This window comes from Palaemon carinicauda, chromosome 33 (assembly GCF_036898095.1).
Source record: "Palaemon carinicauda isolate YSFRI2023 chromosome 33, ASM3689809v2, whole genome shotgun sequence".
NCBI lineage: Eukaryota > Metazoa > Arthropoda > Malacostraca > Decapoda > Palaemonidae > Palaemon > Palaemon carinicauda.
The window spans coordinates 62,971,482-62,993,835 of record NC_090757.1 but is presented as its reverse complement, the minus strand read 5'-3'; the positions used below and the strand labels follow the sequence as shown (position 1 = coordinate 62,993,835).

General features: G+C 45.8%; 1 protein-coding gene across 4 annotated transcripts in view; it reads left to right on the top strand.

The window, feature by feature from the left end:
* The window catches only part of LOC137625967 (late secretory pathway protein AVL9 homolog), a 463,937-nt gene that overhangs the window by 82,527 nt on the left and 359,056 nt on the right, over positions 1–22,354 (top strand). For all 4 annotated transcript variants that reach the window (XM_068357038.1, XM_068357039.1, XM_068357037.1 and 1 more), the window contains exon 3: positions 9,951–10,043. In XM_068357038.1, the coding sequence (XP_068213139.1) occupies positions 9,951–10,043 (93 nt within the window). The remainder of the gene's footprint in view (positions 1–9,950; positions 10,044–22,354) is intronic.

Here is a 22,354-nt window from a genome sequence, read left to right as displayed (position 1 = left end):
CCTCCTTCGGGAGGACTTCTCTCTCGTTCGCGAGAGAGTTTTTCTTACGCCTACGCTTTTTTTCCCATAGAGCTGGGAGAAAGCTTGTTTTAGGCGATGTCCTTCTTCGGGAGGACTTCACTCTCGTTCACGAGAGAGAGATTATTAAGCCTACGCTTTTTTCCCATAGAGCTGGGAGAAAGCTTGTCTTTGGCGATATCCTCCTTCGGGAGGACTTCACTCTCGTTCACGAGAGAGAGAGTATTAAGCCTACGCTTTTTTCCCATAGAGCTGGGAGAAAGCTTGTCTTTGGCGATGTCCTCCTTCGGGAGGACTTCTCTCTCGTTCGCGAGAGAGTTTTTCTTACGCGTACGCTTTTTTCCCATAGAGCTGGGAGAAAGCTTGTTCTAGGCGATGTCCTCCTTCGGGAGGACTTCTCTCTCGTTAGCGAGAGTTTTTCTTACGCCTACGCTTTTTTTCCCATAGAGCTGGGAGAAAGCTTGTCTTTGGCGATGTCCTCCTTCGGGAGGACTTCTCCCTCGTTCACGAGAGAGAGATTATTAAGCCTACGCTTTTTTCCCATAGAGCTGGGAGAAAGCTTGTTCTAGGCGATGTCCTCCTTCGGGAGGACTTCTCTCTCGTTCGCGAGAGAGTTTTTCTTACGCCTACGCTTTTTTTCCCATAGAGCTGGGAGAAAGCTTGTTCTAGGCGATGTCATTCTTCGGGAGGACTTCACTCTCGTTCACGAGAGAGAGATTATTAAGCCTACGCTTTTTTCCCATAGAGCTGGGAGAAAGCTTGTCTTTGGCGATGTCCTCCTTCGGGAAGACTTCTCCCTCGTTTGCGAGAGAGATATTTTACGCCTACGCCCAACCTTTTTGCGCACACAACCGGTTTGGCGTGCGTGACCAAATTGGCGCGCACGACCGGATTGGCGTTCACGACCGGATTGGCGTGCACGACCAAATTGGCGTGCACGTCCAACTTGCCACTTAGGACCAAATTGGAGCTCACGACCGATGTGGCGCGCACGATCGGATTGGTACGCGCGACCATTTTGGCGCGCACGCATGACCATATTGGCGGGTGCGCATGACCATTTTGGCGCACACGATCGGATTGGAGCACACGACCATAAAGGTGCGCACACACGTACAACTTGGCGCGCACAAACAACGAGGCGCACGCAATCAGTTGAAGTGTGCGAACAACTCTTATGACAGAGTTTTTGCGCGTAGTGTTCACGAGTGCATGAGAGTTTTACTCTCATGACAAAGTTTTTGAACTCTCGTCCCGTGAATTGTTCGCGCGCCCATCGTCATCAAGAGTTTTACTCTGATGACAGAGGGATGCCTGCTGCCTAAGGGTTTACGAATCTACAGGTAACTATGACACAGTTCCTTTGGGTCCTGGTCTGTTACACGATTCCTGAATATTCCATCAGGAATCAGTGACAGAGTTCCTGCGGGTTCTCGGCACAACATCCCTTAAGGTCGTGAGAAAGGAATTCACAAATAGATTCTGAACCCCTAGGTTCTCATCCGAATCTCTCTGTTTCCGTGATCCAGAGTTTTCTGAAATCTCTATGGTCGACTCCCCCCTCTACGGGATGGGTCTTCCAAAGGCTTGACTTGATACGTCACTCTACACTCCCAGCTGATTACTATATCAGCTAGTCTGGTTTCGCCAGCACCGTTCCTTTCGTTTTCGAACGAACCACCATCATCTTCCCACTTCGAGTGGTTTGGTTAGCAGATGGAATTCAGTGGGGAATGAAAAATTCTTTACATTCCAGTTCATTTCCCCTGGCAGGCCTTGCCTGATTTAGACGGTAGTTTTCTCACTAGCGAGAAAGCGATCGATGGCAACCCCTTTTGGTAAGCGGTCAATGGCAATTATGTCTGGCCTTCTTGAAGTAAACCCCCACATACAAGTTTTTACAAAACTTCAATGGGTGTTAAAACTTCATGAAGGCCGTAAGCTTCCCGGAACATGCACTCTAGCCAAGACAAAACCACGAGGTTATTGTTTTAAACTCGGTTCTACCGTTTGATGGAGGCAGCCTCCCCTGTCTTTGTACCCTGGGTATAACGACTTGCCGTTTTACACGATAGTCTTTTGAGACTTTTTATTCTATCCTTACAGGGTTATTGTTTCGAACAATTAGTCCCGAAGGAACATTGTTAGCTGACGTTAAACAATGATAGCAACAGCGTGGGCATCTTTTCATTACGTTACGAATGTTTCAAACCCCGGCCACAGGTAAACAGACATCCGTTTCTGTGTAATGAACAATGGCTAGCCCCTCACATAAAGAGGAGGGGTAAACCAAAGGGGAAATGATTGCTTCTATATCTGTATATTTTGTTTGAGAACATGTTCGCTCTCATTCAAGAAAATATTACAGTTAGTCAACGATCAAAATTCTTTCGGTAATAATGTTGCGATTCGTTGCACATGCATTATTCCCGCAACAGGATTGGTTGCAAACGTTTCCTGGAGGCAGAGAATACGCATGCGCTAACGCAAATGGACAAGTACATATATGCGTACAAGCGATCTTTTTGCCAATAAGGGCTATATACATCTTCCAATTAGAACTCCGTTCTTTTAAGTTGTATATTTATATCCCTTACTGAAATCAGGTTATTCAGTACATTACTTGGCTACTTTTCTGTAACCAGACATACGGCATTTACGTTCTGCCTCCTTATAGGCATTTTTTCCTTTCCCCCAATCGGAAGTCTTAGTCTCCTACAAAGTCTTTGGCTGGAAACTTCTCATAAGCATTTGTGTTCCCTAGTAGGGAACATTTAATATAAATGCAGTTTACGGATCGGAGATGGAGAAGTACGAACGTTTTTTGTCCTAAGAAGGAGAAACCTCCGTTACGAATGTTTCCAACGTTCTCCAACTGAGTTCCGGACACGACTTTTAAGTCGAACTACGCATGTATACTTGTCATGCGCCCAGTTCGGTGTTACTACTCCGTAGTAGACTTATGCTCTTTACCCACCCAACAATAGATTGAAGATACGTCTCAATCCCCTCTTGGGTTTGGTTGGATGCTTTCGGTGATTACCGTACAGTCTCTTCTCCAGAAAGCGATCTCTATGGAGATTCGCTATTATAATATAAGCTGTACTGATTAACTGGTTTACCGTTTGGTATCGGTCTTATTTGGCCAACCACAGTGGATTAGTGGCAGTTGGAGGGAGAACAGGCTGTTCCCCTTCGTTGCAAGAGCGTGCAATAAGTTACACGTCTCGACATCATCTCGAGGTGTGTTTATTGCTATGCACTCCCCCCCTCACTGCTGGACAATCCGCGGATGATGGGTGGCAGACAAGAGCTTCTGCAAAGAGTCCTGTCTTCTTGTCTTCCCTGTGGACCTGATGCTCTCTATAATGCATCAAAAGAGAGAGGGGGGCCATATGCCATACCATTCCATCCTCGTCTGTTTTCCGATTCAGAAATACCAGCATTCACCTCTCTTAGAGAACCATCTAGCAGTACAAAGCCTCAGATTGACAGAGGACAACTAGTTGCCCCCATCTGCTCGCGTCATTCCCGGTATAGGAATGTGCTTGCAAAACCACCCAGATAGTGGGCTCCTACTGTCTTGGAACCATCTTGTTTCCAACAGTCTTGACTTTGTGGGGTCCCCGACTGTGGTTATGCTCGCAGCGGCCCTGATCTTCAGGCTCCCACTCAACCGTTCCCCAGGCCCTCAAACAAGAGGTGTGCCTTGTTTTTTTTTTTTCCCCTCATTCGGTCTGGTGAAAAAATCCTCAGCCAAGTCAGGATGAGCAGGATATTATCAATGACTTCAATAGCTTCGCTATGGCATCCTGCTGAATGGTTCCCAGACCTTCTGCAGCCCGTGATGGATTTCCAATAGCTTTGCTATGGCAACCCGCAGAATGGTTCCCGGACCTTCTACAGCTCCTGACAGAGTTCCGAGGGATCTTCCTCCACGGCATGATCTTCCAAGCAGCCACATGCTAACACTTTCCTAAGCCGTAGCTTTGCTTCGACTTCTCGCCAGGGGCGATCCTACACCACCCCTCTGAGAGAGGTCTTTTGCAATAGGTTAAGGAAAAGATGTCTAGGCTCCTCAGACACTTTTCAGCGTCGGTCTTCCAGGCGAAGTGTTCAGTCCTTTGTGACTGATGTCATGGAAGAGGATTCTCTCCCATCGATGCCTTTAATTATGCAAGTGTGAGATAACTTGTCCCCCGTCGGATCTCAACCTCCTCCTGGGAACGCGGTTCGGGTCCTTCAGTCTCTGAAGGCCCCTCTCTACGAACCGTAGGCCCAGCAGCAGTTCGCTTCCTTACCACAAAGACGCCCTTCCTACTCACTTGGGCTTTTGACCAAGATAGTTAGTGTGTTGTATGATCCAACCTCTGATGTCTCCTACCCTAGGAGACGGGGAGAAGTAATCCTCAGCGGCGTCCCTGAGTGGATTGCCAAGACTCAAATCCAAGTGTGCTGTACCCTAGGTGCAACCCATTTCGAATGAAGAGTCTTCGTTCGGTAACCGGAAACCCATCAACTGTAGTTTTACCCAGTGAAGTCTGTGGGGTTACCTTAAAAGAACGATACCAGCTCGCCCCCCGTGTGTTGGCACTGTTGACCAGCACGGGGAAGGTCAAGAGGAGGATCTCAAGGATTTCCTTCCACTCTGGGATCTGAAGGCAATTGAGGTTACTCTTAATCTTGACTCTCCTCCATCCTAAGACCCAGAGCTCATAACGTCACTCATAGCGTTCAAGAAACTACTCTGTGGTGCAGATACTTTAAGTGGGCATGTGGAAGCATCAATCGACCTTCACGGCCCACTACCTGCAAAGACTTAACCCACAAGAACATGGAGACCTTTTCCATTGGTCCTGTGGTGGTCGCACAACAAATGGTCTCAACACCTTAGGCTCCTTGATGGACAAGTAGCAGAGGGTTGAGGGCTGAGGCTACCTGGATTAGTCTGGGGTGAATGAATAAGAATGCCTGGCTCCTTTCTTCCTTTCACCTTCTCCCCTCTGAGGAAAAGAGCTCCGCAAACCTCAGCATAGCTGACCTCACCTCGCTGCAGGTAAGACCCATTTCCCTTGTGCCTCCTAAGTATAGAAGAATACTTTTTTATGTCCCCAATACCTTTTAGAGGGAGGGTATTGGGTAAGTCTTTAAGAACAATAGGTTCTGTACTCGAGTTCCTATGTTAAAGACAAGCCACACTGTTAGTTCCACTCACACACAAGCTTCTGCAGGCTGCCATCAGTGCATTACCTCATATCAGCACTTGATTTTAGCGAGGGTAGGGTCCCTTCCACTATTGATCACAGATTGAAATAGAGAGGACCCCGGGTCATGACCAAGGCCAGTTGGTGAGGACTTCCTCCCTCCTAAGAGTAAGTCACCCTATAAATAGCGAAGGTTTGTATCTGTGTCGGAACAAATAACAAATTTGGAAATAATTTGTATTTTTCCTAATATACAAACCTGGAGCTATTTATACAAATTGGCCCGCCACGCTGTCCCCCGTGAAGTCCTGCCATAAAGCAAAGTGGATACTCAGCTGAGAGGTGTGAGTGAGCGGGATAGCCAGTCTACCCCACCCCCCACCCGCTAACTAGCGGATGGGGTAGTTATCCCTCGAAGCAGTCCACATAGATGCTTTCCTGTTAGACTGGTCCAATCTGGACGTGTACGCTTTTCCACCATTCAAAATCCTTTACAAAGTGATACAAAAGTTTGTGTCACACGAAGGGACCAGAATGACTCTAGTGGCCCCCTTTTGGCCCTCAAGAGAATGGTTCACAGAGGTACTGGAATGGATGGTGGACACTCCAAGAAGCCTTCCATTAAGAGTAGATTTACTCAGTTAACCCCACTTGGAAAGGTACCATCAAATTCTCCAAGCTCTTCATCTAACTGCCTTCAGACTATCGAAAAACTCACAAGAGCAAGAGATTTTTCGAAGGAGGCAGCTAGGGCTATTGCAAGAGCAAGAAGGACTAAGACCATCAAAGTTTATCAATCCAAGTGGCAGGTTTTTAGAGAATGGTGCAAAGTCAACTCTGTTTCCTCGTCCAGTACCTCTATAACTCAGATTGCTGACGTCCTGTTATACCTTTGAAGGAAATGCAATTTTTCTTCCTCTACCATCAAGGGATACAGGAATATGTTAGCGACCGTATTCAGGCACAGAAACTTGGACCTTTCGAATGATAAAGACCTACAGGAACTTCTCAAATCGTTTGAAACATCAAAGTGATGGCACCAGAATTCACCAGGTTGGAATCTGGATATAGTCCTGAAGTTCCTTATGAGTGACAGGTTTGAGCCCTTGCATTCAACTTCATTTCAGGACCTCACGATGAAGACTCTATTTTTGGTTAGTCTGGCGACAGCTAAAAGAGTCAGTGAAATTCATGCGTTTAGTAAAAAAGTTGGCTTCCGAGATAACAAAGATATCTGCTCATTGCAGTTAGGCTTTCTCGCCAAGAATGAACGCCCTTCTCAACCTTGGCCCAAGGCTTTTGAGATTTTGAGTCTTTCGGATGTGGTTGGCGAGGAGTTGGAGAGAATCCTGTGCCCAGTAAGAGCCCTGAAGTTTTATCTGGACAGAATGAAGGAGTTGCAAGGCAAGTCGGAAGCTCTTTGATGCTCGGTCAAGAAGCCCTCGTTACAGATGTCAAAGAATGCCCTTTCATTCTTCATCAGGCTCTTGATAAGAGAGGCTCATGCACATTGCAGTGAGGCAGACCTCAAGCTGTTAAAGGTCAAGACGCATGAAGTTAGAGCTGTAGCAACTTCGGTGGCCTTCAAGCAAAATAGATCATTGCAGAGCATTATGGACACAACCTTTTGGAGGAGTAAATCTGTGTTCGCTTCACACTATTTGAAATGTGTCCAGACTCTTTATGAGGACTGTTACACTCTGGGACCATTCGTAGCAGCGAGTGCAGTATTGGGGGAAGGATCCACCACTACATTCCCATAATCCTATTACCCTTTTCTTCCTTTGGAACATTGTATTTTTATGGTTGTTTGTGGAGATTGCGACAGTCTTCCACAATCATTGATTTTAGTCAGGTGGTCAATTTGTTCCTCTTAAGTAAAATTCTAACAATGTTGGCTGTCTCTGACCCTCCACCAAAGGTGTCAATCAGCTATATATATAAAATTACCGGGTAAGTCAGATGTTTAAAAATGATATTTTCATTATGAAATAAATTTTTTAACATACTTACCCGGTAGTTATATATAATTTAATTCCCATCCTCCTCCCCTCTAGAGACTATGGGCATGAAAGATCGGAGGAATCATGGAATGGTTCCAGGTACCTCGCTGGAGGGCGCGTAGGTGGTACACCTGGCTACCCAATCGGCGACTGGCGCGAGTTTTGAAATTTCTACCGTGACGTCAAGGACGTAAGCTATATATATAACTACCGGGTAAGTATGTTCAAAAATTTATTTTATAATGAAAATATCATATTACTTCCAAATTTGTCATATTTTATCTCCCAAATTTAATCGGACCAGATCTGTAGGAGTCAAGTTTGTAAGGGGTTGGTGAATCTCCATCACTTTAATAATAATAATCTTTCTTGCAGACTGCCACAGATGTGGCACCTAAGAGAGTGTCTCTCAAAATCTCACCTCACTACCTGCAACTATTTTCTGATACATTGAAGGATGGGTAGGGCGTTCACCTGGGCAACCTAGTTGCATCAAGTGTTTGGTCTCTGGAGGAAAAATGGATCTGCATCAACTTTTTTGGGAGATACAAGTATTCTAAGAATGTTTGAGGAAGCACTCAGTAGTGTTGATAAGGAACAACATTGTCGTAGAAGCTTACATCAACAACCAAGAAGGCACAGTTTCCCTACTTCTGTGCACGTTGACAAAGCAGATACACATCTGGCTGGCAAATCATGCCATAGAACTGTCAGTCAGGTACATCCAGAGAAGCCTGTGCCTTTCCCCCTTTCAGTCTGGTTCACCAACTGATCAACCAAGTGTTAATCACACCAAATCTCAGATGAACCTGGTTGCTCCCATATGGCCACAAGCCAAGTGATATCTCAATCTGTTTGCATCTTCTGCAGATTACAGATTTACTCCTCTGTCATTGCCAAAAAATGCCTCTTAGTCACAACTGTAGGAAGCTACTGCTCAGCCTTGAGCCTTGTTTTTTGACGGAAGAGCATAGCCTCTTCTCTTCAAGGTAGTTGTCTGTATTTGTGAAGAGCTTCAAGCAGTCTAACCCCTCCTGGGACATCAGGCCTTTGGAGTGGGACGTGACTTGTGTTCTCAAGTCTCTTACACATGTCCTGTATGAGCTTTTGAAGTCATCAGACAGACTTCTAACTCTCAGGACTGCCATTTTGCTGGAAATAACTATGGAGAAGAGTGTTGGCAAGTTGCTTGGACTCTCATTTATCCCAGAAGGTTTGGAGAAGGTCTCTTAGTTTTGTGCCTGAATTTGTCCCTAAAACCAGGACCCATTGGCACATGACCCAGGTTTGAAACCTCCATCTCCTTGCTTCATGAAGTGTCAGGCTGCAATCTAGAGGAGATGCTTGTATGTCCAATGAGGGCTCTGTGTTGCTATCTGAAGATTGAGTGTCAGTGACTTTTCCATAGCACTGGCAGAACCAAGAAAGAGATGTCAAGAACAATCTGTTTCCTGGGTTTATGAGACAGTCAAAGAGAAAATCCTTCAACCTTTGATGGGGTTCAAGTATCAGCTCAAAGTTAATTTCAAGAAGTCAGGGTATTGATAACCACTTTAGATTCCAAAGAATCTGCAGTTGTAGAGGTGATGTACCAAATGATTTCACAGCCTTCTATTCGAAGGGGTAGACCCATAAGTCCTTTAACTCTTTGTTCACATGGAACAGGACCATCTTGTATAGGGTAACATATTCAATGTAAGTCTTGAGGAAAGGTAGAATGACTGGCTATTCTGCTTTTTCTTTCCTTCCCTTCACTTTGGGGTGAAGCCTTTGTACCATTACATGTTGGATCTTACTTTGATGCTGGTAAGCTACATTTCTGAGTACCATTCTTTAGACAGGATCTGTAAGCATTAGTTCTCCCCTCCTCCTTTAACAAGGGAACAGATGATGGATGAGTTCCTAACCATAGGTCATCTTGCACCAGGTATTTAATTCCAGACTGTATCTCCCCTTTGGGGGAGAGAGATTTCTTCTTTGACAGGAAACCAGGTACTAACCAGCTATTGGCCAGGCCCTACCACCCTACTCATCACTATGGAGTGATGAGAGATTGCTGGAGTTATTTCCCTTGGTCCCATATGGGACTAAGGAGACTGGCATTTTTCAGGAAGGAAAAAGCACCAACCAGTTTGGTTTGGGACTTCCTACCCACTAATAAGAGAGTCATCCAAGTTTAAAGGATGAAAGCCGAAGGTCAAAATTGAGATGTCCTTGACAGGAGAGTGGATGGGACTACTCGGCTCCACTCACCACCTGTCTTTAACTATCACATTGATAATTTTAGGCCCATTCCACCTCCACTGAAGACACTTCTTATTTTAAAGGACCTAGGTTTGTATAGCTAAGAAAAATACAAAATACTGATAAAATTTGGTAATACAGTACTGTAAATACATTCTCAAAATGCTCCTCTAACTTTGAATTATGGAACTAAATACTGTATAATAGATGGCATATAAAATTACAGGTAAACTGTCATTAAGATACTTAATTGAAAAATTTTTGAATTTAGCTTCTGAAGTAGAGGTTCCTAAAGTGTGGTATATCTAAGGATTTTTTCTTGGAATGCAACAATCTCTTAGTGTTTGACATATTTATTTTTATTAACATTATTTTACTTTTTTATGATTATTTAGGTTCATTTTATTGTAGTTTAAAAAAAAAGTTCTTTATGAAATGTATACTTTTTCTTTGTAATTACTTTGATTCATGCTTTCAACAGAAAGTAGCAAACAAGACAGCAGACATCACTCGTAATACAGTTCAAAAGTCTGTGTGCGTGTTGAGTACTCTGCCAATATATGGATATATACAGGTAAGCTGGAATATTTAGTCTGAGGTTCTGATGTATTTGAAAAAGTAATGCTTATATATTATTCAATATATGTGCAAATTTCATCTTTTTCATTCTTTAGTATTTTTACATTATAGTTAATCACCTGATTTACTTGATGGGTCATTCAAATATATATTTGTTCCGTAACTTGAATACAGACCAACGCTATTTATAAGGATATTACTTTCGGCGAGGCTGGAAGATGAGCCATTAGACTTTTAGTGAGGGTTAACCACCCATACCGCTAGTTAGAGATGGGGTGGAGGTTGTAGCTACCCCTCGCTCACACTCCTGTAATTGTAACTTACTTTACTTTTGGCTCGGGAAGAGAGATGTTGTCTCTCTCCCCTCTCCAACTGACCAGCGTTTTGATTTTTTAATCTTATGTTTTTCTTTTATACAGTATATATGAAAAAATTTTTTATGTTTTTATATATATTCTAAGTTTATTTTACAGCGAATGTTGCTGTTTGTGTGACAGCGTAGTGCGGAAGGTTCTAAAGGGCGGAGAACCTTTCCTTATGACCTTCCTCCTTTGGACAACGGACATCTCGTAGACGGGTGGCCTTCCGAGTGACTCAGCTGCCGCCGCAGGCGAGTCGTCATCATTTGGATTCTCCTTCGTTCGGATGTTAATGTCACCCCCCCTTACGTATTCTTAGAGTGAATCTGCTTGCGGCCTTCACAGAGCTTGACTTCGGTCTTGCTCTTTCTCACTGACATTGCTGCTCACTTTATGTTAGTGGTGTGCAGATCCTTTGTGGGGGAACACCTCTCCCATTCACAGGTTAGGTTGCGCTTCCGAATGGTTTTCTCCATTAAGTAAGTTAAATAATAACTGTTTGTAATTTAACTTTTCAGCATCGACTCTACTCTCCTTGGGACAATGGTCCTTGGCCTTTCTTGCTGGCGGGGATTACGCATAACCTTAGCTTGTCCGCTCCCACTTGGGAGCGCTCCCTGGGGGAAGGGAAAGAGCAGACTTGCTAGAGAAGTCAATGCCTTCACCTATCTCTCCTGCTGGAGGGTTCAGTGGTTCTGCCGAGTAGTTGGTTTTGTTACCTGAATTTATTAATTGTAATTCTTGTTCTGTTACAGTTTTTACGCTGCCGCTCTCCTTCTCTTGTTGATTCAGCCGGGTAAGGGTTGCACTATCCTTAATTTGCATCTGTTCTCTTGGGGGAACTCCTTCCCCATCTGCGAATTAGGTGCTCCTCCCGAGGAGTTTTGTTCCGGTGCAAATACAAACCTTAAGCTTTTTATAGGGGTATTACTTTTCGGTGAATCTGAAAGACTAGCCAAGACAATTTTTGTGAGGGATAGCTACCCCATCCGCTAGTTAGTGGGTGGGGTTAGGGTAGACTGACTACCCTGCTCACTCACACCAGTCGGCTGAGTAACCACTTTTGCTTTTGGCTTGGTAGAATGCAGACGTACCGTTGCTCTCTCCCGTATTTTAGACTTGCCTTGACTAATAATTTTTCTTTTTAAATATGTAATTTCCCTGGTAGTTAATATACAAGTATATAGCTTAAATCCCGCGTTTCGTGGCGCGCATGGCAGAAATTCAAATTTCGCAGCAATCGCCGCCATGTCAGTAGGTGGTCATACATGAGCGCCATCTCTCATAGGTTACTAGAACCATTCTCAACATTCCACAGAAATTCCCTGCCGTTGATCGAGCAACACCTAGGAAATTCGTTTCGCTGATATATTACTTTATTCTACAATTTGGTGAAGTACCTTTTGTCTGATTATTGTTAATGGCTTTCGCTGCCTTTCAACTATCAAAGATATTGGATTTTCCTTTTCACACAAAATAAGATAGTTTTTTTTGTTGGTCCAACTTGGACAGTTTGATTTTCAAGATGGCTCCTCTGTTGTTAAACTTTGCAAGGGCTAGACCGGCTTTCAAGCTGCTCTTGATTCCCACACAGTATGTAGCAGAGGGCATGTGTGTATTTGTTTTCTTTTCTATGTTCGTAAGATTGAAATGGATAGGATCAAGGAATTTTTTCCCCCTACTTTATTAACTAACGAACAACTCTTAAAGATATAATGGAAAGAAAAACATTAAACATTATGACGTCACAATTATGTGACGTAAACTCTTAGCAGGGCGAGATCTAAATGCCTTGAAGGAAATCAGTCCGCCATCGCGATGACGTCACAATCCTGTGACGTAATCTACTTAGTATGACTTGCAAATATGTGAATTATTTTCTTTTTCTTGCAAGAAATGTTTAAAATATTAACTTACTAAGCATAAGTATTTTAATTTTTATAATGTAGGGAAATATATTATTTTTAAGTATATATTTGTCCTATTAGTATATTTCCTTAAGTTAATTTTTGATATACAGTGGAACCTCTACACATGAACGTATCTACATCCGAATTTTCCAACACCCGAAGTAAAATTCTAGCAATTTTTCGACTCTACACCCGAATTTTATTTCGACACACGAAGTAAGCAATTTTCGTCGTACCGGTTGTATCCGAATTTTTCGACACGCGAAGTACAATTCGAACACGTTCCTACTCTACACCCGAAGTAAACAATACAGTACCCGTACGCGTAGATGGTACTCATAGCGCCGGATGTATTTTTTATTTCCGCCGATAGAAGGCAGCACTTCGACCTCGGAGGGACCCTCAATTAGCGTGGCTTGGGTCATTCCTCTGTTCTCGTCGGCTTCGTGTGGTTGTGCCCTGTGCGTTCTGCTATTAACTGTATTTTAATCGTGATTTTTTACGTACATCCTTTTACGGTTTTTTACGTAAAGCATGGGTCCTAAAAGGCTTAGTTTCGCAAGTGGTAGTGGTAGTGGTGAGAAAAGGAAGAAGGAAATGCATTCTTTAGAAGTAAAGCAAGAAATTATTGAAAAGCATGAGCGTGGCGTCCGCGTGAGTGAACTTGCAAAAGAATACTGTATGGCCGAAATATGTCGACGATCTCGACAATCTTGAAACAGAAAGAAGCCATTAAAGCAGTGAAACCTTCTAAGGGGATCACCATCATTTCAAAACGTCGTAGCCCTGTCATAGAAGAGATGGAACGACTTCTGCTAATCTGGATCAAGGACAGAGAGATTGTTGGCGACACCATCACCGAAACTATCATCTGCGAGAAGGCGCACGCCATCTTCACTGACTTGAAGGAGGCGAGCTCTGGGGGTGATGCTGGGGAGAGTTCAACCGAACGTTCCTCAGACGATTTCAAGGCATCTCGTGGCTGGTTTGAAAAATTTAAGAAACGGTCCAGGATTCATTCAGTTGTTCGCCACGGAGAGGCTGCTAGTGCGGACACAAAGGCTGCAGCTGACTTTGTGAAGAGCTTTGAAAGGACCGTGCAGGAAGAAGGCTACGTAGAGCAGCAGGTGTTCAATTGTGATGAAACCGGGCTGTTTTGGAAGAAGATGCCCAGTCGAACCTACATCACCGCCGAAGAGAAAAAATTGCCTGAGCATAAGCCAATGAAGGATCGGTTGACTCTTGCCTTATGTGCCAATGCTAGCGGGGACTTTAAAGTCAAGCCCTTACTGGTTTACCATTCGGAGAACCCTAGGGCGTTTAAGGCACAGAATGTGGATAAGGACCAGCTTCATGTTTTCTGGCGATCCAACTCGAAGGCCTGGGTCACCAGGCTGTTCTTTGTCCAATGGGTTAACCAAGTTTTCGGTCCTTCTGTGATGAAGTATCTTCATGAGCAGAAATTGCCTTTAAAGTGCCTGCTATGCCTTGACAATGCACCCGCTCAACCCCCCGGACTTGAAGATGATATCTTTGAAGAATTCAAGTTCATAAAGGTGCTGTATCTTCCACCGAATACCACCTCTATCCTCCAGCCCATCGACCAGCAAGTCATCTCGAACTTCAAGAAGCTCTACACCAAGCACCTATTCAAGCAGTGCTTTAATGTCACGCAAAGCACAAACTTAACTTTGCGTGAATTTTGGAAAAGCCACTTTAACATCGTGCACTGCTTGAAGATCATAGATCAGGCTTGGGTGGGATTAACTCGACGAACCCTCAATTCTGCCTGGAAGAAGCTGTGGCCTGATGCAGTTTCTCCCCAAGATTTCAAGGGTTTTGACCCCGAACCTGATCCCGTGGTGGGTGCAGCGGAAGACGTAGAGGAAATCGTCTTCCTTGGCAAGTCCATGGGTCTGGAGGTTGACGCAGATGACATCACAGAACTCGTCGCCGAACATCACGACGAACTTACTACAGAGGAGCTCAAGGAACTCCATGCTATGTCTGAGCACATGAGTGATGACGAGGAAGGGATCGAGGAGGTAGAACATGTGTTAGGTTCGGCGCAAATAAAAGAGGTGTTAGGAAAATATCAAGACGTGGTCGACTTCATCGACAAATACCATCCAAAAAAATTGCAGGTTTGTCGTGTAGTTGCGCAGTTCGATGATGTTTGCCTAACTCACTTTCGAAACATTCTGAAAAGCCGTACCAAGCAACTTTCTATCGATAGCTTCTTTAAAAAAACTACGAAGCGAACTCGTGATGAAGAGGAAGGAAGTGGTTCAAAGAAAACGGCAAAGAGTGAAGAGAAGAAAATTCAATCAATTTTAAGTGTAGAGAGTACATACATATACCAAGGCTCTTCCCCCAATTTTGGGGGGTAGCCGACATCAACAAAGAAACAAAAACAAAAAGGGGACCTCTACTCTCTACGTTCATCCCAGCCTAACAAGGGACTCAACCGAGTTCAGCTGGTACTGCTGGGGTGTCACAGCCCACCCTCCCACATTATCCACCACAGATGAAGCTTCATAATGCTGAATCCCCTACTGCTGCTACCTCCGCGGTCATCTAAGGCATCGGAGGCAGCAGCAGGGCCTACCGGAACTGCGTCACAATCGCTCGCCATTCATTCCTATTTCTAGCACGCTCTCTTGCCTCGCTCACATCTATCCTCCTATCACCCAGAGCTTCCTTCACTCCATCCATCCACCCAAACCTTGGCCTTCCTCTTGTACTTCTCCCATCAACTCTTGCATTCATCACCTTCTTTAGCAGACAGCCATTTTCCATTCTCTCAACATGGCCAAACCACCTCAACACATTCATTTCCACTCTAGCTGCTAACTCATTTCTTACACCCGTTCTCACCCTCACCACTTCATTCCTAACTCTATCTACTCGAGATACACCAGCCATACAGTACTCCTTAGACACTTCATCTCAAACACATTCAATTTCTGTCTCTCCATCACTTTCATTCCCCACAATTCCGATCCATACATCACAGTTGGTACAATCACTTTCTCATACAGAACTCTCTTTACATTCATGCCCAACGCTCTATTTTTTACCTCTCCCTTAACTGCCCCCAACACTTTGCAACCTTCATTCACTCACTGACGTACATCTGCTTCCACTCCACCATTTGCTGCAACAACAGACCCCAAGTACTTAAACTGATCCACCTCCTCAAGTAACTCTCCATTCAACATGACATTCAACCTTGCACTACCTTCCCTTCTCGTACATCTCATAACCTTATTCTTACCCACATTAACTCTCAACTTCCTTCTCTCACACACACTTCCAAATTCTGTCACTAATCGTCCAAGCTTCTCTTCTGTGTCTGCAACCAGCACAGTATCATCCGCAAACAAAAACTGATTTACCTCCCATTCATGGTCACTCTCGTCTACCAGTTTTAATCCTCGTCCAAGCACTCAAGCATTCACCTCTCTCACCACTCCATCAACATACAAGTTAAACAACCACAGCGACATCACACATCCCTGTCTCAGCCCCACTCTCACCGGAAACCAATCACTCACTTCATTTCCTATCCTAACACATGCTTTACTACCTTAGTAGAAATTTTTCTCTGCTTGCAACAACCTTCCACCAACTCCATATAACCTCATCACATTCCACATTGCTTCCCTATCAACTCTATCATACGCTTTCTCCAGATCCATAGATGCAACATACACCTCCTTACCTTTTGCTAAATATTTCTTGCATATCTGCCTAACTGTAAAAATCTGATTCATACAACCCCTAGGAGGATAGATGTGAGAGAGGCAAGAGAGCGTGCTAGGAATAGGAATGAATGGTGAGCGATTGTGACGCAGTTCCGGTAGGCCCTGCTGTTTCCTCCGTTGCCTTAGATGACCGCGGAGGTAGCAGCAGTAGGGGATTCAGCGTTATGAAGCTTCATCTGTGGTGGATAATGGGGGAGGGTGGGCTGTGGCACCCTAGCAGTACCAGCTGAACTCGGTTGAGTCCCTTGTCAGGCTGGGAGGAACATAGAGAGGAGAGGTCCCCTTTTATTTTTTTTATTTTTTTTTCATTTGTTGATGTCGGCTACCCCCCAAAATTGGGAGAAGTGCCTTGGCATATGGATGGATGAGAATACTAATATTAATCATATAACTTATTATATTTTCTTTCTAGTCCTTGGCGAAAGAGTATAATCTCTCGCAACGGGCAGGTCTATTATGATCTAATGTGAAATAGTTAAAAGTAATAGTGTTCACTGGCATGTAAAATGACGCATTGCAGTGGAGGGTGCGTTCGTTCGTGTCCGTCATACTCCTAGCCTGGGACCTCTTCCATGCTCCCCAACCCCTGGGAGAAGGAAAGTCGAAAGGCGAAGGGAGATGTTAGACCTTGATCAGCGAACGAACGTCCCCTCGAGCGATCCTGTTGACGTATCCCAGTACTGTACGCTCACCTTCGCCATAGGAAAGGCGAGGTAAAAGTGTTATCCTCGCCGTCGGTTGACGCGAGGCTGGCGTTTTTTGTTTTCCCTGCGTGCTAGACAAGAGAGTTGCTTGTCATGGAACCGAGCGTCGAGATCGCTCCCTCACAGCGATCTGGACGTGGTTCCGGAGGCAGTATAGATCTTGACGATCCCTCACAGCATGCGCGATGCATGCTGGACCCACGCAAGCAGGATGCTTCCTCGCAGCATTCTGGACGCACGCAGCATTCTGGACGCACGCAGCATTCTGGACGCACTCAGCATTCTGGACGCACGCAGCATTCTGGACGCACGCAGCATTCTGGACGCACGCAGCATTCTGGACGCACGCAGCATTCTGGACGCACGCAGCATTCTGGACGCACGCAGCATTCTGGACCCACACAGCATTCTGGACCCACGCAGCATTCTGGACGCACGCAGCATTCTGGAAGCACGCAGCATTCTGGACGCATGCAGCTTGTTGGACGCATGCGAGCGGGCCACTTCCCCGCGTCAGGATCGCGAACGTCATGGTTCCAAGCGCGCTCTCGTGGCAAGAACGCACGCGAGCTGCAGCGCTCATGGACTCTCCCTCGCAGCGATCAGGACGCGTTACGGGAGGCGACAAGGATCTTGACGTTGCCTCACAGCATGCTGGATGCACGCGAGCTGAACACATGCTGTACACATGCAGGCAGGATGCTCCTCTGCGTCAGAATCGCGTACGTCATAGTTCCGAGCTCTCTCTCGCGGAAAGAACGCACGCGAGCTGCAGCGCTCATGTACATTCCCTCGCAGCGTTCTGGACGCGTTACGGGAGGCGGCAAGGTTCTCCCTCGCGGCATGCTGGACGCATGCAGCACGCTAGAAGCTTACAGCAACCTGGACGCATACTGGACGCATGCAGTTAGGACTTGTCCCCGCAGCATGATAGACAAGCAGTTGTCTCTCCTTCGCAACATGCTGGACGCGTATACAGCATGCGGGACGCACGCTGGATGCACGCGAGCAGGACTTACCCTTGCAGCATGTGGGTCGCTATGTTGATGCTTCCTTGCAGCATGATGGACTTATGCTGGAAGCACTTGAACATGACTCTCCCTCGAGACATGGTGGAAGCAGCATGACTCTTCTTCGCAGCATGCTGAACGCATGCGGGACACAAGTATGCAAGTCGAGGCGTGTGTTTTATCCCACTCGTTCTCCTTTGGAGATCGCTAACCCTTTAGAGCAGTGGTTCCCAACCTGTGGTACGCGTACCACTAGTGGTACGCGAGGGCCTTCCAGGTGGTACGCGAACACTTTCGGGGTCATGAACGATTTTTAGTTTATCTCAAGGTTGGCCTACCTGTCAGACATTTTTGGAGCCCTCAACCACTTAAACTTGTCGTTCCAAGGGCCCGACTGCACTGTCACAGAGTTCAACCACTTAAACTTGTCGTTCCAAGGGCCCGACTACACTGTCACAGAGTTCATCTCGAAGCTGGGAGCGTTTGTCCGGAAGCTGGATCTGTGGATGAAGAACGTGGAGAGCAAACGCTTCAGAATGTTCGAACTCCTGACTACCCTTGAGAGGGAGCCCACTGATGAATTTGCCCAAGAAATCGTCCATCACCTCTCACTGCTCAAGACTGAATTGAAGCATTACTTCCCGGACGTGACATGTTGTGCCTACGTCGCCAATCAGTTCTCCGTTGATCCAGCCGATCTGCCTGTTGGGACCGGGAACAAGAGGAACTCATAGATATCCAGGCTGACGAGACAGCAAAGACGAAGCACAAAGAATGCTCTCCTTTAAACTTCTGGGTGAGCATGGCCTCCTCGTACCCGACGCTATCCCGTCACGCTGTTCCCCAGCTACTGATTTTCCCCTCAATGTGGGAGTGCGAGCAGGGGTTCTCAGCCTTCATGGCCATCAAGTCGAAGAGCCGGAACCGTCTTGCTGCGCCCGGGCATGATTTCTGATGTGCTGTGAGCAAAGTCATGCCCCGCATTGACCAGCTGGTGGAGAAGAAGCAGATACAGCCCTCGCATTGAGTTATTGTTTTCTTAGTTAATTTGCGTGTTCTATTTTTACAATTATAGAAATAAAGTGGTATCTGATCGAATTTAGTTTCTTTGGAACCAGGTGGTACGCGGCGACTGTACGGGACCTCCAAGTGGTACTCGATCACAAAAAGGTTGGGAATCACTGCTTTAGAGGATGTGGCTGCCCCATAGAGACTTTTACAGCCCCCTGGGTGGATTGCTGAATCTCTCAAGGAATGCTAGCAAATGAGGCATTAAAACCTATGAAGCCAGCTTCCTTATCAGGTATGCCAGGATAGATCTCAGAGGAGGAAACGCAGAAAACTCTTCATACAGCAGATCTTAAGATTACTTGCATTTCTGGCGGACTTATATCCGGAGGACTTTTCAGCAGGCTGTACCTTGGAGCCTGCCCTCGCAGTTTTTGAAGGGTAGACCCCAGGAATCTTCCTCTTTTAAGGAAACAGTGTTAGCCAGATCAGTCTAGAGGTCTGTTTTGACTCTGAACGATTGGATTCTCAAGAGAAAGAACAAGGAAGGACAACTTTTTCCTTTCCCCCTACGAGATTGGCTTCTAGATCCTGTGTGTGGCACAATCCTGGGGAGGTTCTCGGTTTGGAAGTTCCTACCTACAACTAAGGAGACTTCTCCTTTTCGTTGACGCCTCACGTAGTTCAGCCATAACTAAGACTAAGGTGATGCAGTCCACGTCGGAAATGGTTCACTTGCTGAAGGACATCTTCAGAACAATTGAGGTCTTCAGCTTGATGGACTGGACTCTAGGAGTCCTCGCAGACGTCACAGATGATTTTTGCCTGTCTAGATAAGCCATGACGAACGAGTCGGTCGAATTCACAACCCTTTTTCACAACAGGTTTTATTGAGAAAGAGCTATGCTTTTTTTCTTTCCTGTTGTCAGGATTGACTCTCGCTCAGAGAGCAGAGCTCTTGTATGCTCCCTTGACAAAATTCCTCTTCCCTTCAGAGCTAGTGAAGGACTTATCAGCAGCTATTACGCACAAGCAACGTAAGATCTGCTTTCAAAGGACTGCGAGGAAGTGCTTCCGACTAACCTTTTAGCCAGGAAGGGGAAGGAAGCTCCTCCCACGCGTCAGCTCTTTCGTGGGAGAGCTTGTCTAGAAGAGACCAGAGAATGACTGCTAGAGGTCAACCTCTTAACCCCAAACAGCAACCAAAACCCAAAAGTGATCTCAGTCTCCAGACACAAGTATTCCACTACTGGCAACAGCTCTTGCAAGAGCAGGTTAACCAGATTCTGTCAAAAGCAGCAATAGAAGAGAAGTGGTAGAAGTCCTTTCGTCAGAGGGATTTTACAACAGACTTTTTCTAGTTCCGTAGAACTTGGGGGGGTTGGAGACCTGTTCTGGACGTAAGTCCTCTGAACAAGTTCATAAGCAAGTCAAGTTTTCCTTGGAGTCTTCTGTGTCAGTCTTAGCAGGCACCAGACAGGGAGACTGGATGGTGTCGTTAGATCTACAGGATGCATATTTCCACATTCCGATACACCTGAACTACAGGAATTTTCTGAGATTTTTGTTCCAAGAAACTAATTATCAATTCAAAGCACACTATTTTGGACTGAGCACGACTCCCTACATTTTCACCCGAGTGGTTGTCAACGTGGCTCGCTGGCTACATTTGAAGGGAGTACGGATATCAATGTACCTGGACGATTGGCTACTCAGAGCCAGGTCGCAAGAAAGTGTCTGGAGGGTCTTCAATTACAATGTCCTTGGCGCTATAACGGCTAGGTCTAGTGGTGAACCTAGCAAAATCTCAACTGACTCCCTCGCAAACATCATCTACCTGGGGATGAGGATTCAGTCAGTGGTTTCTCGGGCTTTTCCAGCCCCGAACCGCATTCTAGAAAAGGTGCGAAACTTCCTGACATACGATCCTGCTCAGTAGGAAAATGGTTGAGTCCACAGGGTACCCTCTCAGCGATCGAGCAGTTCGTATCCCTGGGGAGACTTCATTTACGGCCTCTTCAATTCCATCTTGCAAATTTTCGACGAGAGGTCAAGGTCTAGAAAAGTGGTTGCCGATTCCTCTGGGGATCAGGAATCACTTGGGTTGGAGGCACAATGCCAACAAACCCCGACCTAGTGTTGTATTCCGACGCCTCAGACATGGGATGGGGTGCAACACTGGGGAAGGCCGAGATATACAGTCTGTGGGAAGAGTCTCAGAGGGAATGGCACATAAACATCAAGGAGCTAGTGGCCATTCACCTAGCACTAATACACTTTCAGGAGGAAGTCCAAGAAAACTTAGTTCAGGTCAACTCAGACAACACCACAGCGTTGGCCTACATCAAGAAGCAGGGAGGCACTCGTTCAGACTCACTTTACGAAGCTGCGAGAGATCTACTATTGTGGACGAAAGCGAGGGACATAACCCTGATAACTCGCTTCATAGAAAGGGAAAAGAACGTCAGGGCGGACCTTCTCAGCAGAGGAAGACAAGTCCTTATTACAGAGTGGACCCTACATCACGAGGTGTACACCAGCCTTTGGATGTTGTGGGGTCAACCCTCGATAGACCTCTTCGCTACACAGTTGACAAAGAGGTTGCCAGTTTATTGCTCTCCAGTTCCAGACCAGGAAGCAGCTGCAGTGGACGTTTTTTCTCTTGGACTGGAGGGACCTAAACGTGTACGCTTTTCCACCATTCATGATCTTGGACAGAGTCCTGAAAAAGTTCAAGGAATCGCACAACGCCTGCATGACCCTGATAGCTCCATTTTGGCCCATGAGACCTTGGGTTGCAGAGGTGATGGAGTGGCTGGTAGATACCCCCAGAATGTTACCAAGTTTGATCTACCCAAACAGCCACACATAGAGAGGTACCATCAGAATCTCCCCGCTCTCAATCTGACTGCTTTTCTACTACCGAAAAGCTGGCAAGAGCGAAGGGCTTTTCAAGGGAAGCTGCGCGAGCTATCGCGAGAGCTAGAAGGACATCCACTCTTAGAGTTTATCAATCTAAGTGGGACGTGTTTAGAGAATGGTGCAGGACTAACAAACTTTCCTCTACCAGTACCTCCATAGCCCAAATAACAGACTTTCTGTTGCATCTGCGAAGAAAAGAGAAGCTGGCTGTACCTACCATCAAGGGTTACCGCAGCATGTTAGCCTCCGTCTTTCGTCACAGACACATTGATGGGTCAGGTAACAAGGAACTCTCGAATCTCATTAGAACTTATGAGACCGCTAAGAGAAAGGATAATCCAACCCCCTCTTGGATTCTGGATGTAGTTCTAGCCTTTTTTACCTCAAGTGGTTTGAACCCCCTGTTCAAGGCTTCTTGGAAGGATCTTACCAAAAAGACTCTATTCCTAATTGCATTGGCTACAGCCAAAGAATAGGAGAGTTATAAGCCATCAGCAAGAAGGTGGGCTTTAATGGAGACAATGCAGTTTTCTCCCTTCACCTAGGCTTTCCCGCCAAAAACGAGAATCCTTATTGACCTTGGCCAAGATCTTTTACCATCCCAGAGCTATCTCACTTAATTGGAC